Source organism: Brachyhypopomus gauderio, chromosome 4 (genome assembly GCF_052324685.1).
Source record: "Brachyhypopomus gauderio isolate BG-103 chromosome 4, BGAUD_0.2, whole genome shotgun sequence".
NCBI lineage: Eukaryota > Metazoa > Chordata > Actinopteri > Gymnotiformes > Hypopomidae > Brachyhypopomus > Brachyhypopomus gauderio.
The window spans coordinates 1,370,004-1,387,892 of record NC_135214.1 but is presented as its reverse complement, the minus strand read 5'-3'; the positions used below and the strand labels follow the sequence as shown (position 1 = coordinate 1,387,892).

General features: G+C 40.9%; 2 protein-coding genes and 1 long non-coding RNA gene across 5 annotated transcripts in view; 1 reads left to right on the top strand and 2 right to left on the bottom strand.

Moving 5' to 3' along the window:
• Window positions 1-15,091, bottom strand: part of efhc2 (EF-hand domain (C-terminal) containing 2) — a 44,812-nt gene extending 29,721 nt beyond the window's left edge. For both annotated transcript variants that reach the window (XM_077001364.1, XM_077001363.1), the window contains exons 1-3: window positions 14,926-15,091; window positions 14,511-14,699; window positions 14,272-14,422 (exon numbers count right to left, since the gene is read on the bottom strand). In XM_077001364.1, coding sequence (XP_076857479.1) covers window positions 14,272-14,422; window positions 14,511-14,699; window positions 14,926-14,967 — 382 coding nt within the window. In that variant the 5' untranslated portion in view covers window positions 14,968-15,091. The remainder of the gene's footprint in view (window positions 1-14,271; window positions 14,423-14,510; window positions 14,700-14,925) is intronic.
• Window positions 1,726-7,966, top strand: LOC143511751 (uncharacterized). 2 transcript variants are annotated; one of them, XR_013130250.1, is made up of 6 exons: window positions 1,726-2,287; window positions 2,500-2,615; window positions 4,167-4,296; window positions 5,043-5,233; window positions 6,299-7,105; window positions 7,237-7,966. It is a non-coding gene; the product is annotated as an uncharacterized LOC143511751 (long non-coding RNA). The 2 variants fall into 2 exon arrangements; XR_013130249.1 differs by having other exon boundaries at window positions 1,726-2,615.
• A 152-nt stretch (window positions 15,092-15,243) lies between the features above and the next one.
• On the bottom strand, window positions 15,244-17,624 carry fundc1 (FUN14 domain containing 1). The gene is made up of 5 exons (XM_077001362.1): window positions 17,318-17,624; window positions 16,348-16,504; window positions 16,150-16,225; window positions 15,927-16,055; window positions 15,244-15,842 (listed from the first exon to the last, which is right to left on the bottom strand). Exons 1-5 carry the CDS (start codon window positions 17,334-17,336, stop codon window positions 15,765-15,767), a joined length of 459 nt encoding a protein of 152 aa, XP_076857477.1. The 5' UTR covers window positions 17,337-17,624; the 3' UTR covers window positions 15,244-15,764.
• Between the last annotated feature and the right edge of the window lie 265 nt (window positions 17,625-17,889).

The window sequence follows — 17,889 nt, the reverse complement described above, 5'->3', positions numbered from 1 at the left end:
TTTAATAGGACATGTAATGGGAAAGTTGTTCGCATTACTGCAAGGAATCAAAAGAGTCCAAATGCATGTTCCCAAGTGGAATTATGTAGGGGATATACTTGCTTTTTTTGCAATAGCGCCCCCCAGTGGCCAATCGACACCCGGCTGGATTATGTCATAGGGGGTGTGCACTTGTCCACACCCAAGATGTTTCGTGCAAATCGACCAATGGTAAGCCTGTCAAACGCGTGCCGATCACTGATTGGCCGATTACGTCAGCCATTTTGGAAGTATGGCATGTCTGCTTTAGGACCTGGTTCCCAGAGGCCCATAGATGATGTCTGCCAAGTTTCATGTGGATCAGCCAATCTGAGTGCATGGGGCAAATTTTTGCATGTTATAGCGCCCCCTAGCAGGTGAGGTATGGCAACCTCTGCGAGCTGCCCCAGACCCTCACAGGGAAGCTGTCTGTGAAGTGCCATCTCATTACATGCAAGTTTTCTTAAGTTAGAGCTTCATATGTGCAAAATTTACTATTGAATTTACGCCCCCTCATTTGATTGGCTTATACTGACTAGGTAGTGAAGAAATTAGCATTTTTGTTGGATACATTTTAAAGTTCAGACTCTTCTGAACGTTTTGATACCACATATGTGCATGTATGTGAAAAATCCAGGGACTAGTTCGCGCTCAAAGATGTGTGTGATTTTGCACATTATGCAAATTAACTCAAAATCTAAGTGGGCGGAGCTAAAGGGTCCTAGAGGCTTTTTTGTTTGGTTTGAGCCAAGGAATCCATCAGAAGTGGAATTTCGTTTCTATGACCTACGGTGTAGGAGATATGGACCAAAACGCAAAATGCTGCGCTATAGCGCCACCATCAGGCCAATGTGGGTCATTGTCTGGGTTTCCCTCATTGCACCTCTGGTGCACCTGTCTGACAAGTTTGGTGTTTCTGGGCCTTACGGTCTAGGCTGCAGTATGCGTTTTACAGCCTGAAAAATAATAATAAGAAGAAGAAAAACTCGAGCAATTACAATAGGGTTCCCACACTATGTGTGTGAACCCTAATAAGAAAAGAAGAAAAAACCTAACAATAACAATAGGTTTCCCACACTACGTGTGTGAACCCTAATAAGAAGAAAGAAAAATCCTAACAATTACATAGGGTTCCCACACTATGTGTGTGAACCCTAATAATTATGTTCAGTTATGCACACAATACTTAGGCCCCGTCCACACGACGCCGGAGGTTTTTAAAAACGGAGGTTTTTGTCTCCGTTTTAGGCCCCGTCTACACGACGCCAGAGGTTTTTAAAAACGGAGGTTTTTGTCTCCGTTTTCAAAAATATCTCCGTCCACACGATCAGCGTTTTCAAAAATATCTACGTCCACACGACGCCGGAGATTTTTAAAAACGGAGGTTTTTGTCTTCGTTTTCAAAAATATCTACGTCCACACGACGCCGGAGGTTTCTAAAAACGGAGGTTTTTAGCCTCCCGTCCACACGAAAACGGCGTTTTCGGTCACCGAAAACGGAGGTTTTTGAAAACTTGAAAACGCCTTCCAAGGTGGAGACTTTTGAAAACTCCGGTCTCGGCGTATTCGTGTGGACGGGGAAAACGCATGTTTAGGAAAACGCTGACGTCACATAGTGAGTCTGCGCACGTCTTTTTTTTTGTTTACATTCGCTCAGCTTGTTCAGCATGGATACGCAGCTGATACGCAGCCGTGAAATATGGAACGCCATTTGGCTCAAAACGTCTAGAATGACGTCCGTGTTAACACGTCAAATTTGGACGTCTTAAGACGTACAAAAATGCCGTGTTAAGACGTTACTTTTTGACGTCTTAAGACGTTTTAACGTCTTAACACGACAAAATGTGCCGTGTTAACACGTAACTTTTGGACGTCTTAAGACGTTTAGATGTTTAGACTTCCATACTATTGGTGGCCGCCAATATACCCACCCCTTGTTGACGTAGGGCTTACGTTTTAGTCACATGGGCTCTACGTTGCGGTGACATGGCCTCTACGTTGTGGTTACATGGGCTTTACGTTGTGGTCACATGGGCCTTACGTGGGCTGGTTCTGGGGCTACGTATCTATCACGTGACTTAGATGAGGCGGTGAAGGTGTGTTTGGAATAGTCCATGTGGGTTTATTTGCGCAGGTAATTTGGTCGAGTAGAGAACGCGATGGCTTCCAGGAATTTTTTGAACGACTGCCGTAGAACATTTTTAGAATGTACACGAGTTTTATCGTCGGATGATCAGCAACTTGATAATGTACAACCTGTTATAACTAGGTATGCTATCAATTAGTACAGTGTACAAAAGTTATTTGATATACTCTGGTTTCTTCACATAAATGTAGTTGTGGCTTCGTGATATTTTAAAGTGAATTGTATTTCATTCTGGACCGAGTTCATCAACATATTTGTAGTAGAAAGTAGAGAACACGGGTCATGTTACGACAGTGAATTTATATCACGTTTTATGTGACTGAAACCGATTGGAGACTATGGCCTCGAGCATTCGCTGGGCCAGTGGCCGACTGGTTGAAGCCGAAGTGGCTGATAATGCTTGGACTCATCAGTGAATTAATTCAGGAAGCTAGCAATCAACAACAACATGGTAAGTTTGCTTGTCAAATAAAACAGCCGCTATGTAATTTTTGAGTCGATAGGATGTATAGATTTGAATGAATTTAAGTTTTAAAATGTTTAAGCCCCCCATTGAAATGAATGGAGGTTTCAAATTACAACTGCGAGTTACCGTGTGACTAGAGGGTGTGCAGGCATGAAAAATTATCAAAACTCTCCTGGATAAACTGCTGTACAATCCTTACACCTTCACCTAGAAGCTCCATTTAAATTTTAAATGGGAGAGAAACTTGTCCTTTCTGGCACGCCGGGATATCTAATCATTTGATCGATTCGTTTTAGAGTTATGAGCATTTGTTTGGCACTAGGCACAGAAAACTGCTCCATTAGCTCCCATGTTAATTTCTCAAAATCCGAATTGTCATTTTGGGGTCAAACAATTACACCAAAATCATCACCAAGGGGTCCTCTCTCATACAATCTCTTCGGTTAAGTGATAAGTTAAATATGTCCCGAACTACGACCGTTTGTTAGGAGTGTGCAAATCACATTAAACAAGCCTTCTCCACTCACAGTAACAGAGATTAGTTTAGTGTGAGGAATGTCTCTCCCCCTCCCCCCACACACGCACGTGCACACACGCACATCTCTCGCACACACTGTTGACAACTCTTCTCTTTTATTTTAACGTTAATACAAGCGAATTCACTCAACAGAAGTAAATTTCCTCTCTCATTCTCGCTCCTCGCGCACTCTTTCTCACACACACACAACTTAAAGAAACAGTAACCCAATAATATTACACTACATCTCTCTCTCATAGCCACTCCATATACACCACACAGACATACATACATCTCTCATACCCACTGCACATACACACCACACACACATACATACATCTCCCATACCCACTACACATACACACATATACACCACACACACATACGTACATCTCTCATACCCACTCCACATACACACATAAAGACCGGTCTCTCATACCCACTCCACATACACATAAACACTACAAAGACACACACCTTTCATTCCCACTCCACAAACACACACACAGATATACACCACACACACACATACATATCTCATACCCAGTCCACACACTAACACACACATACACCAAGCAGACATCTGCAACCCTTATTTTAGCTTAGGGTTGAATTGTCAACAGTAACTAACTTAATAACGGGCACACCCTTTCAAGCCCTATAGTATTTCGTTCAGGAAATGCATTGTTCTACTTAGCTTTGTAACAGTGTTGTGTTCAAATGCTCTCCAGCTGATTTCATAAATACGTTTATCATATATAAAAATGTAGTTAAAATGTATAGAATGTGAAAAGGTTATTTAAGCTTATTAACTGATTGTGACACCCTTAGCAGTAACAACTGCAATTGAATGTTTGCAAAAATATTTCTGTATAAACTGTATAACCAACATATGAAATTCCAAAGCAAATCATTTTACTTGGGCTCATTGGTTTTTCTATTTCAAATCTGAAGTTGATTTGTTTTTTCCATTTTCTGTTATTTTTAATAATTCTATGCTACTTTCTCTTGGACTATAGCTTTTCCTGGTTTCACTGTACCACGAAGGGCAGGACACGTGGGGAGATCAGTGTGTCAAGTAACACAACAACAGTTGCAGATGTTATAATTTAACTGTGTATCAAGAAGCACAGTGAAATGACGGTTAAGGTATGTGTTGATAGGTCTTTTTTTTAAGCACTTATATGAAACATTTGTGAATTGTTCTGTCTACAAATTGAATAATGAACACGAAATTTTGGAACTGCAAATCTAATTGCACACCAGTAGGATGTAGAATAACACATGATATATGTGAAGACAGTCACTGTCTTGAACTAACACTGATGCAGCATCACAAGGAAGCTAATATGCTCGCAGTAGAACACTGCTTAGCTCTGATCCATTAGCTAACAGAAACCTGTGCTAATTAGCATGGAGTAGAGTGCATGATGGAGCATGATCTGTGATTAAAAGTGGTGGCCCCCTCCATCCAAATTTTTGTGTATTTTGGACATTTAAATAGGAATTTCTAAGTGGAAACACATTAAATTTATATATCAAGTAAGGGGGTGGAGTAACTACTTCAAGATACAGTATAGTGCAGCTTGGATTGATTTAAATTATTTGCATAAAATCACAGTTTTGAAAAAAACATACATGATTCGTGTATTAGTGTAGTCCTTTTGTATTCATATAACACAGCAGTTGAAAATTCTAATTTACTAGCCACATTTTTGGAATTGCACTTAAAATATGTGAATGAGTTCTGTTTGTTTTAGTATCCGATTTATGATTTGTTCACTGTAAAGCAGTTGACTGTATTGACTGTATTTTCCTACTGTAGCACAGTATTAAAATATGTCTTTCCCTTATCGTAAAACTAATCCGCATTCTTATACACTTTGTGTTTCTAGACAGTACAATCTATCATTCCGGGGCCGTTACACAGCTCTATCAGATGAAGCACTTGACAACCGTGTGCTGGAGATTGTCTCTGCCAATGACGAAATAGGACCTGAAGCTGTTGGGGCTCGGTTTGCTGGTGAAGGCGTCCTAGTCCAGAGACGACGTGTTCGTCAAAGTGTAATCAGGACTAATCCTAAAGGTGCTGCTCTCCGGACTATGTCCCACAGGCTTCACAGAAGAACATACAGAGTGGCAGGACCAAATTCACTGTGGCATATAGATGGAAACCATAAACTCATTAAATAAGTAGCAATAGAAACTGTTTTACTTAAGTTGATTTATTTGCACCAACTGTGTCAATAGCCAATGTAAAGCTAACTCTTTGATTATGAAGTTGGTATTGTTAAATTCAATCTTGTATAATCTTAGGGAATGACAACAATATAAATGTAAATGGGGAAAATGTCCAAAGTCTGTGTCTAGATTAGTTCAGGTCAGGACTGTGTGTCTAGGAAGGAACAAAGAGTACATCTGTTGCAAAGAAAATGCAGTTTTTGCCTAAGACATTAGAAAATGGATGGGAACAGGGTTAATGGAACAAGATGGTATTAGAAATGGATGGGAACAGCTCTAAATGTAACTGTTGAATCATAAATTCAATAGGTGTCAAGTCTTTAAAAGCAACAACTACTGAACTGCGTACCACTTATATCCATATAGTAACAGGTGGAGGCTCATTTGGGACCTAATCAGGTCAAACTGCAAGAATGGAATATTAAAAAAGTAGGGGCAGCAGTCACCCAACCTCCAATTCAAGGCTATAAAATATGGTTGCTGTACTCTTTATAATAACTGTTATTTAAGAGTCTGGTGTAATGGATTGGAATCTTTATACTATTATAAAAATAATCATCATCCCAACTATCATTTAAGATTTTTGGTTATATGTTAAAACAGGAGAATAAAAACACTACTGTTTACCTCTTGCACATACAATGCTTGCCCAAGTTGGTTGGATATAAAGATGTCTGTTAGTTATAAGTGGGGGATATTGGGGGACTAATAATGACATTATATTAAGTGTGAATTCATTTGAATGCAGCAGTGACCCCCCCCCCCCCCCCCCACCACTATGAAAGCCCAACCATAGCATAGAGGCGTAGTCCTCGTTGTAGCTACATTCAAACTATTTGTGTGAATAGCTTTTAATTTAATGTGTTTTTTCTTCTTCTGTCACTCCCTGATCTTTTTCCATATTTTTTAGGTGGAGAATTGTGATCCATGGAGGTATTGATGGTTACAGCAGACTTGTGGTGTTCCTTCATGCGTCGAACAACAACAGAAGTGACACTAATGGATCTGTTCATTGGAGCGGTCAGCCAGTATGGTGTCCCTTCAAGGGTCAGATGTGACCATGGAGGGGAAAACAATGTGATGTGTCTCTTTATGGATGTCTTCCGAGGCTCAAGCAGGGGAAGTGCTTTACGAGGGAGGAGCACTCATAACCAGCGCATTGAGAGACTGTGAGGCGATGTGTGGAGAGGTGTTACAAACGTCTACCATTCGTTGTTTGTATATCTGGAGAATGAACGAAAATTGGAATCCAGTAATGAAATACACATCTGGGCTCTTCACGGTTTATCCGAGGGAGATAAACAAAAGTGATCTCAGGTTGTTTGTTAGTCAGTGGAACCACCACAAGTTAAGAACTGCTCAACACATGTCACCGTATCAGATTTTTGTGCAAGGTTGTCTGTCACAACATTTGCAACATCACACTGGCATTCAAGGTGTGTTTGCAGATGAACAGATGCAGATGAACAGACAGTGCCAGGGGATGGTCAGGAACCCGTTTGCAACAGTTGGATTGAGGGCAGCGGAGGGCCATGGGGCAGGGGCGGCCGCAGCGGAGGGCCACGGGGCTAGAGTGCCTGCCTTTGACTGGCCTCAAACAATTGATGTCCCTGTTAATCAGTTTATACCTACTGAAGAACAATTGGGACACCTCAGGCAAAACATAAATCCTTTGGGGAGTGCAAGAGACAGTTTGGGAACTGATATTTTTGAACAGGTACTTAACTTCCTCTCTTAAATATGATACATATGCCAGTTATACTGATCTCCCGCGAGACCTTTGTTCTATTTACCTATTGTGTTAATCTTGATTGCATCTATCATTGGTGTCTCTCTCCCCTCGATCAGTGACATCTATACCACACGCTGCATCCGCAAAGCCACCAGCATTGTGGAAGACCCAACCCACCCATCACACGGTCTCTTCACTCTGATGCCGTCCGGCAAAATATACAGGAGCATCCAAGCCTCCACCTCCAGACTCTGTAATAGCTTCGGTCACCAGGCAATCAGGCTCCTCAACTCCCATACACGGAACTGACACACACCAACACTGATCTGTCCCCACACACGCACTGAAACCCCCCACCAGAAATATTTGCTGCTCTCCCACAGGACCTAATAACTACCTCAGAACCACTGTGTTCATGTATGTTCCATATGACACAGTACATCACTTATCTCATACCACATTGCACTGCACCAGCACTTTACACCATGTCTCAATTGTCTCTGGCCTGTTGTATTTATTGTAATGTCTTGCTGTGAGATTGCACATTTTGCACATTGTTTTGTTACCCTGCCGCACTTTGTTGTCTGTTGTACTGTCGATTTGTGTTGCACCATGGTTCCGGAGGAACAAAATTTCATCACACTCTGTACCTGTGCTCAGATGTAATGACAATAAAAAGCCCCTTGACCTTGGTGCGCTCCTTTGATGTAACAACCACCCGGCTGGGGCTATCTAACAGTCTGCCATATGGGATTCTCCCCCGACAATGTATGTCTGTATGTAAATTCTTTAACACCTCAAGGGGTGTGGTTTTTTCTTTATGTAACCTATGTGTTGGTAGACTGTCAGATTACTTTGGAATAAAAAGCACATACAAATAAACTTCATTCTTGGAAATCCCCACTCCTGTTTCTTGAAGAAACCAACGATTCTTGCTAAACAGAAGACAATACCCATGGTTGTGATTAAACTGCTACTAGCTCACATCTTGATGAAGTATAACTTTTACCAAATATGTTCTAAACTGTTAATGGTGTAAGTTATTTCACGATACCAGGGTAGTGAGACAGAACAAATTGATATTAAATCTATGATTGTCATGTTAATTCTTTGTATATGGCTATAGGAAGCTAATGTAAAAATATTGGTTGAGACAGTGAGGTCATACACACATACAACTTTGAATTAATGTCATTACACTAAGTTTTAGAATAAGCAAGCAGTCTCAGTCACTTGATGTTTATTACAAATGAACAAATAAATTACAGTTGAATACATAAACTTCAAAAGCATTCTGTAAATAAGAAATAAAACAAATTTTGGAATATCAGAACCATTTAAAAAATTCATTAATATTTCAGTTATTTGACAGCAGAAATATATCAGAAATTGAAAGTTTGGATAGTAATGATGGTGAAGATGTAGAGTGCATGTCTCTCAAGAGTAGATAAGTGTAGCTATCTGTTAAATACTGGTATTCCAACACTCCCATTGTTGTCCATAAAACAATGTATGAACATATAGCTACTTTTATTATTTATTCCAGGAGATGAGGAAGTACCAGTGATAGGACAAGATGTTGTTCTTGAGATACTACATGATGAGGAAGGATCAGGGCAGGAAAATTAGGAAGAGATTGTTTTATATTGTGAAGGTGATCCTTATGCTAGCCTGACAAAGAACAAACGTCCAGTGGCGTCTACTTGGGAAGATCCTATCACAAACATCACTGAACCATTAACTCCATATGCTTACTTCAAATGATACGTTCCACAAGAGATGTTTGAGCTGATGACCACCATGACAAATGTCTATGCTGAAAAAACTGCTGTGAGGGGCTACAAACATGAATCAGAATCAGAATCAGAATACTTTATTAATCCCAGGGGGAAATTGCTTTTGTTACAGTGCAACCATTTGCATATTATTTTAATAAAACACCTCTATAAAATATAAAAATATGTACAAAATAATAAAGAATAAACATCCTAATATTGAATTTAAAATAAAATGTAAAATAAGTAGGTATTGCACATAATATGTAATAAAATAAAATAAAATTAAATTAACAATAAAATAAAAATAAACTGAAAATAAACAGTAGTGTCCTGTATTGTGTCATGTATTGAGGGAGGAGTTATAGAGCTTCATGGCCACAGGTAGGAATGACCTCCTGTGACGCTCTGTGGTACATTTTGGTGTGATGAGACGAGCGGTGAATGTGCTCCTATGTCTCATCACTAGATTGTGTAGTGGATGGGAGACATTGTCCATAATGGCATGCAGTCTAGACAGCGTCCTTCTATCAGAGACTGCATCCAAAGAGTCCAGCTCCACACCCACTACATCACCGGCCCTGCGTATTAATTTATTGAATCTGTTGGCGTCCTCCCTCCTCAGTCTGCTACCCCAGCATGTGACGGCATAGAGGATAGCACTCGCCACCACAGACTCATAAAAGACTTTTAGCATGACCTGACAGATGTTAAAGGACCTCAGGCGCCTCAAAAAGTAGAGACGACTTTGTCCCTTTTTGTAAAGGGCGTCAGTGTTCTTAGCCCAGTCCAGTTTATTATCGATGTGGACCCCTAGATATTTATATTCCTCATCATCAGAAAACTTCTGAAGATGGCAGTGCATCAGTGCATGAAATAGAAGCCCTTGTAGGCTTGCACATTGCAATGGGAGTTCTGAGGTTTGCGAATGTACTGGGAATCGTACATGCATCCATAATTTCAACTAATTTCTCCTTGTTATATATATTACTTTTTCATAATAAGAGATGTTCCCAAAACTTGGATAGCATTTTTAGTCTATTGATCAGGTTTATGTTCAAAAAGGGAAAAACAAACAAACCATAAAATTATACATATTGTATAGCATTGCTTTACAACAGTTAAGACCCACCATCCACTGCAGTGGACATAAAAAAAATTACTATAAAAGTATTATATTTAATTTTTTTTACTGAGTCTTGTTTTGGAGTTCATTACAGACAGAAAATTGCATTTGTATATATTCTTTCATTACTGGAACATAATTCGGGTCTGAAGGGGTTAAAGAGAAGGGGTTCTGTGTCCTCTTTGCTCTATTTGCTGCTTTCACAATGGGGGCGGGGCTTTTTGGCAGTGTTTGGATTTCTCCCCTCAGCAATTGATGAAGTGGTAGCACCCAATTTTAAACGTCGTGTTAAGACGTTAAAACGTCTTAAGACGTCAAAAAGTGACGTCTTAACACGGCATTTTTGTACGTCTTAAGACGTCCAAATTTGACGTGTTAACACGGACGTCATTCTAGACGTTTTGACCCAAACGGCGTTCGATAGTGAAACGCTGCAATTAACATGCCAGCCCAGTAGAGGGCGATCGTACTTCCCACAGAATGACATCAAAACACTTGAAGAATCAAATTAAATCAAATATATTTGTATAACGCTTTTCACAACACACGTTGTCACAAAGCGCTTTACAGGATTTACAAAGTTAACAATAATGTAGCGTGTAGTGCGGATGATTGATTCAGGGAACGAGCCATTTTAAATACTTGCTTTCCTTATTAGAAAGCAGCCCTGTTTCAACACAACGGGTAATGCTTGTGAACTCGGACTTACACATACATTGAATGGGTGCGGGGTATCGAATGAGTACGAACACACGGGGGTGGTAGGTTTGACAAGCACATTAAAACACTCATACATACATCGATTAGAAGCTTACATTGTACAGACACATTCATCACATAGCACTTTATCACAAGCACATTACAGACATTATAACACTAAACTTAGCTACATCATCCAATTGCACAGCCGGAGAGCCAACCGCAGTTTTAGACCTGCAGTTCTAGACCTGCAGTTCTAGACGTGCCGTAGTTTTAGATGTATGTAACGTAATATCCAGATAGTGTTTTAGTATGTCGCGGGAGCAGATGGAAGAATGATATTTATAAGCAACAATAATATATGATAGATACATGATAATGTCTGAAGGTCATTTTTGGGTTATCGTAATGTTTATGTCATGAAGGATGAATCTGGAAAGCGTTAGTGTGTCTTGGTTCGTTAGTTCTGGCTACCTTTATGGCTACTTTGTACTTCGACTTTGAGAGAAATGCTAGTCCTGCGAACGTAAATTTTTGCCGGGGGGGTGGTGGCGAACGTAAAATGGACAAAAATTAAGTATTATATTGCGATCGATCGATCGCCAGTGTTTGCGCCAGAGCGAACTGGTAACTCATTGAATCATAGATATGGATCAGAGGTAAATAAACTAGATTTTTTTTTCGGCGTGAGAAATCGGATGTGTGGCGTGTGAGCGAAAAACCCCAAGTATCACATAATATTTGCTAGTTGCATGCCAATGAAGGTATACGAGTAAAATAAATCACTCCTAACATTCTGGAAACGTATGCTTACTCACTGAAAGCATCCTGACATTATGCAATTTTTGCTGATTTTTAATACAAAATAGCCTATGCCAGTAATCCAGTAGTTTAATTAAAAATAAAATATCTTCAGGAGACAAGCTGTGTGTGTAAATGACAAAATTAATCAAAACTCCCTAAAAGAACAGGGAAAATGAGGCATACTACTTCTATTTAAATACAAAATGTGGTGTACATTATCGTTTAAAACTTGTCAAATGTTAGGCCTATAGATTTGGCTAAAACAATTGAGAATCAATGGGCATATTTAACAAATAAACTCTATATACAATGGATTATTACACTATACAAGCCCCTGAGCCTACGGCATGCATTGGAACTGCTGGTCTAGAACTGCAGTTGGCTGTCGTTAGCTACATTCCGAGCCGCTAGGTGGCGCATGTCTAAAACTACAGCACGTCTAGAACTGCAGGTCTAAAACTGCAGGTCTAGAACTGCAGTTGGCTCTCCGGCTGTGCAATTGGATGCATCTCTCAAACTTAGCGACCAAATATGACACGAAAGGGATTATGGGAACGATTTGAAAAAACTGAACGCAGCGCATTTAGGCGCCTCCGCTGTGTTATGTAATGCGAAAGTAACATTAAATTAAACTGTACACATGTTAATAATCCGCCAATTGCAGTGACAACGAAAGCAATCACGGAGCTGTCCATGCTGAACAAGCTGAACGAATGTAAACAAAAAAAAAAGACATGCGCAGAATCCCTATGTGACGTCAGCGTTTTCCTAAACATGCGTTTTCCCCGTCCACACGACAACGCCGAGACCGGAGTTTTCAAAAGTCTCCACCTTGGAAGGCGTTTTCAAAAACCTCCGTTTTCGTGTGGACGGGAGGCTAAAACGGAGACAAAAACCTCCGGTGTCGTGTGGACGGAGATATTTTTGAAAACGGAGACAAAAACCTCCGTTTTTAAAAACCTCCGGCGTCGTGTGGACGGGAGGCTAAAACGGAGACAAAAACCTCCGGTGTCGTGTGGACGGAGATATTTTTGAAAACGGAGACAAAAACCTCCGTTTTTAAAAACCTCCGGCGTCGTGTGGACGGGAGGCTAAAACGGAGACAAAAACCTCCGTTTTTAAAAACCTCTGGCGTCGTGTGGACGGGGCCTAAGTCTGTAATCCTTTTGCAGAAATGACTGCTTCAATGCGGCATGGCATGGAGGCAATCAGCCTGTGGCACTGCTGAGGTGTTATGGAGGCCCAGGATGCTTCGATAGCGGCATTAAGCTCATCCAGAGTGTTGGGTCTTGCGTCTGTCAACTTTCTCTTCACAATATCCCACAGATTCTCTATGGGGTTGAGGTCAGGAGAGTTGGCAGGCCAATTGAGCACAGTAATACCATGATCAGTAAACCATTTACCAGTGGTTTCGGCACTGTGAGCAGGTGCCAGTTCATGCTGAAAAGTGAAATCTTCATCTCTATAAAGCTTTTCAGCAGATAGAAACGTGAAGTGATCCAAAATCTCCTGATAGCTGCATTGACCCTGCCCTTGATAAAACACAGTGGACCAACACCAGCAGTTGACATGGCACCCCAGACCATCACTGACTGTGGAAACTTGACACTGGACTTCAGGCATTTTGGCATTTCCTTCTCCCCACTCTTCCTCCAGACTCTGGCACCTTGATTTCCCAATGACATGCAAAATTTGCTTTCATCCAAAAAAAGTACTTTGGACCACTGAGCAACAGTCCAGTGCTGCTTCTCTGTAGCCCAGGTCGGGCGCTTCTGCCGCTGTTTCTGGGTCAAAAGTGGCTTGACCTGGGGAATGCGGCACCTGTAGCCCATTTTCTGCACACGCCTGTGCACGGTGGCTCTGGATGTTTCTACTCCAGACTCAGTCCACTACTTCCGCAGGTCCCCCAAGGTCTGGAATCGGCCCTTCTCCACAATCTTCCTCAGGGTCCGATCACCTCTTCTCGTTGTGCAGCATTTTCTGCCACACTTTTTCCTTCCCACAGACTTCCCACTGAGGTGCCTTGATGCAGCACTCTGGAAACAGTCTATTCGTTCAGAAATTTCTTTCTGTGTCTGACCCTCTTGCTTGAGGGTGTCAGTGATGGCCTTCTGGACAGCAGTCAGGTCGGCAGTCTTACCCATGGTTGCGATTTTGAGTAATGAATCTGGGAGATTTTAAAGGCCTCAGGAATCTTTTCCAGGTGTTTAGAGTTAATTCATTGATTCAGATGATTAGGTTAATAGCTCGTTTAGAGAACCTTTTCATGATATGCTAATTTTGTGAGATTATTTTGTGTTTTCATGAGCTGTATGCTAAAATCATCAGTATTAAAACAATAAAAGACCAGAAATATTTCAGTTGGTGTGCAATGAATCTAAAATATATGAAAGTTTAATTTTATCATTACATTATGGAAAATAATTAACTTTATCACAATATGCAATTTTTTTAGAAGTCTTTGGGGGACTTTTATTTTTGTATCAGCCAGAATGATTTTTTCTTCTCTTTTTTTATGTTTTAAGTTGTGTCACGTAAAAGAAGATGAGTACAGAGTGATTTATGCTGCCGCGGGTATTGATGTACTTTAGTCATGTTTAATATGATCGATAAAAACTCAAAACCGTTTACATGGATGGACGATTGTAATATCTTGAATATCAACATGGACCGTGAAGGATCAGAAACCTTAACCCCCCTACTGCTATGAAATGAATCAGTAGTGGGTTGGTGTATAAAGGATTTACCTTGTGGCATGCCGCTATTTTTGAGTGCAGGCTCCACAACTTGTATGGTGTCATCTTCCAGGTAGAAGTAAATCTTACATTTTCTGACCCTGCACGTTTCGTCTTTGCTTTGGGGAACAGCTTCTTGGAAGTATGCATCAAAACAAAGCACCTGCGGTGAAGCAAAGGCGCCTGGTATCTGCACGTTTCACCTGCTTTTCTGCTCAATATATTACCACAGTTTTCCGTTCATAACAAACCTGTTTATCAAAGGCGACCCATGAGGGAAGGTCGCTGCCCTCTCCTCTCGGAAACACCGAGTATTTGGGCCGGGCAGTCTGTCCCAGGAGCGGTTCTCCACCGATGCCTGGCTTCTCCGACCCCACCAGCATTGAAACTCCATTTGAATAATCGAAATGTTGCGATTTGTGGAATTTTTCTTTTCCGAGCTGGAAATCAAATAATTAATTAAATAATGCATTTAAATAGACAGTTCGGAGTATTTGCAGCATTTAAACGCTTGCTTTTAGCAATATAGGCTGACTTGTCATCATAAACTAGTCGGATGAACACAAGCCTGAGTTACACGGTGTTAGGGCAACCGGTCTAAACGAGCAACATAGACGTTAGAGTTTATAACACGCGATTATAAGTAGGTGGCATGTTTCAACTTACATTTTTGTTGACTGAATTTCCAGGGAGCAGAGGTAAGGCCATGGTGGTGCACTAATTAAATGATCTATCCTGGCTATGTCCCTTGGACGTTTCTGAGATACTTTGGAAATCGACCTGGAAAACTGGGGACTCTGCGTTTGCAACATCGGTCGTTAGGCAACGCACAACAGATCACGTGTTGACGGATCGCACCGTCAAGGATTCCCTGCACACACGCACAACACAGTCGTGTGACCGCCGACTAATCGATCAGTTCGGTTGGAGTTGGTGTTGGAGTGGGGGGGTGTCTCGTAAATAGGAAATAAATACAATACGAAATACACAAATAATGACTCTGTATTTGTTAATTCATACTTTATATAACCATAGGATTCGAAATTCCACTGACATAATTAGTTTCATAATGCACAAAATACATGGAAAAACACAAGTACCCATTCATGAAACAACAAAAATAACATATTATATAACAGATTAAAACTATGTCTTACAGATCACAGGTCTATAGGCCTTTCACAGATTACCAGCATGTAAAGTTGTAGATGTTACAAGTAAATCGCCTCTCCCCCAGGTGTGCTTTTAATATTTTAGTTTATTGACCAGTGAGAATACTGATTAGTAACTATAAGACTAAAGATGAATGATTGACATTGTCGACTTCCAGTTATTAACTACGCAACACTTCCTTCTCGTGCAGCTAGATCCTTCCTGGACGTACTGGCTAAATTCCCAGCTCTCCCTCAAACAACAACTTTGTCTTTAAAACGTGGTTTCTGAGCCTCTGTGTAAAACGCCTCTGGATAGGCAGAGTCCATCTGTTTAGCAGGTCCATTTGTGATTTAGGATGCCAGTCCCAGCAGAAATCCTCCAACGAATCCACTTGAGACAACAATATTTCTCTTCAAAAATTCTGTGGACTGCAATAATAATAATATTCTTTAAGATACTGTATTGGCAGTGCTACTATTCAGTAGTAATTAGATATGTTAAATTCTTTATACCTCTTCAATAAATGAATTAAACTCAGGAGCTGCTTTGTCGGCCTTTTTCTTCAGATGCTTCTTGGCTTTGTTAACGTCCTTCTTCACTTTCTTCCAGTCCACTTGCACGTAGCCACTGTGATTGGCGACCTGGAAGCAAGCAGAAACAAAGAATGACAGTCACTGTTACATATTCAAAGCGATGTCCCCACAAACATGTATGCAGTGTCTGAAATGCCCTCACTTGTAACAGAAGGAATCCCCCACCAACTGCAGTTGCTGTAATTTTCCCCACCTTCTGAAATAAATAACCAGCACACCTAAAACAGACGAAAGTTCCCTCAATTGCTTCGGTTTGGACTGAGGAACAGGTATTTGACAATTCAGTCTATGCATGCAGAGGATCGTAAAAGAAACCGTAATGTCTGATGTCTGTCTTTACCAGCCTGTAACGCCCCCCATCATGATTTGCGTGGCCACCGAGTACTTTTCTGCAATGGGGCCAGTGCTGTTCCCAAACACTCGACTCCACCACTGATGTCTCCTAGCGTAGTCCGTGATGTCCACCACCTCATACAGCTCGTCCTCGCTCTCTGCTTCTACACGGGGTCAAAACAAGAGCATTTGAGAGAAGCGCTTTGATAATGTTAGCCTACTCATCTTTCCAGATTGAGAAGAGAAAAGTCTTGCATTTGCTGAAGAAGTCCACCACCTAGTACAGACTGATGCCTGCGTTACTCCATTACATAGAGACAACAACCAGGCCTCTCAGATTCCTGTTAAGATCTTTCTACGAAGAATGGTTTCAAAGATATCTCAGTTTTATCCAAAATTAATGGTACACATGTATGTACAATTTGTAGGTATATTTGTAACCTTAATTCAGGGAGGTCCAGGATTCTTATGTGAAATAAATCTGTAAACTTAAGCTGGGTATTGCACTGGTGAAGGCCCCGGTCCCGTAGTTCACCGTTTTATGAGTTCTGCACCGTTACGTAACGTTTCCTGTCAATCATTTCAATTTGCTACCATAGCAGGCAAAACAAAATCAGAAAATGCTGTTTTCATTTTGTCCTGTCATGTGAAATAAAATGTGCAGGTAATATTCATTGCATGTAATGAAAGACGATTAATTCAGGTTCCGTCTATCCTTACACCATGATGGGCAGGACCTAAGACTAAGAAATATGACTTACAAATTCATAAAAAATGTTCGCATCAGTTTAATCAAGAGATGACTGAATTAGCGTGGACTGCCACAACTGAGTTATACATTAACTCGCAACAAAAGCTGATAGATGCATGACGAGCACGTTTCAAACACCAGTGTCTCTCCTCGAGGTCATAATAAATTGATTAATGTGGAACAGCATCATTCATTTCGATGCATATTAGAATAAATAGCAATTTACCTTCTCCGCGATCCGCCATTTTACACGGGATCAGCAATGTTGACAACTGCTGCTTCGCCACCACGCAAGAACCCTGCGCTGCCTGCGCTGTTTGCGCTGCCTGCGCTGTCTGCGCACACGGGCTGCGGGCTACGCACACGAAACGCCTTTAGAAAATGCAACACAACGCAGCGACATCAGCCAAACAGCTACTGTGCTCCAAAACAACTTTAGCGAGTTTGTTTAGATCTGTTTACAGCGAGTGTGGTGATTGAAACCGACGATAATTAACGACGCGACCGTTCAAGAAAGCAAGATGTCATTCAAAACAGAGCAATGACAAACACTATAGGCGGTACATCGAAAGTTTCTTTTGACGGAAATCACCTAGGTTTATAACCGTTAGGTCTGTTAAATTTAAGCTGCTACTAAAATATGACGCTATCAAATGTGCATTAAAACACTGTGAAAACACTTCATGGAGATGTGAACCTCGTTCTTTGTGTGCTATGTTAAGGTTTCATTGTTTATTTGTGAAATAGCTGTGACCGGTACATGGCTATGATGGCGACTTTATAAAAATCACTTCACCA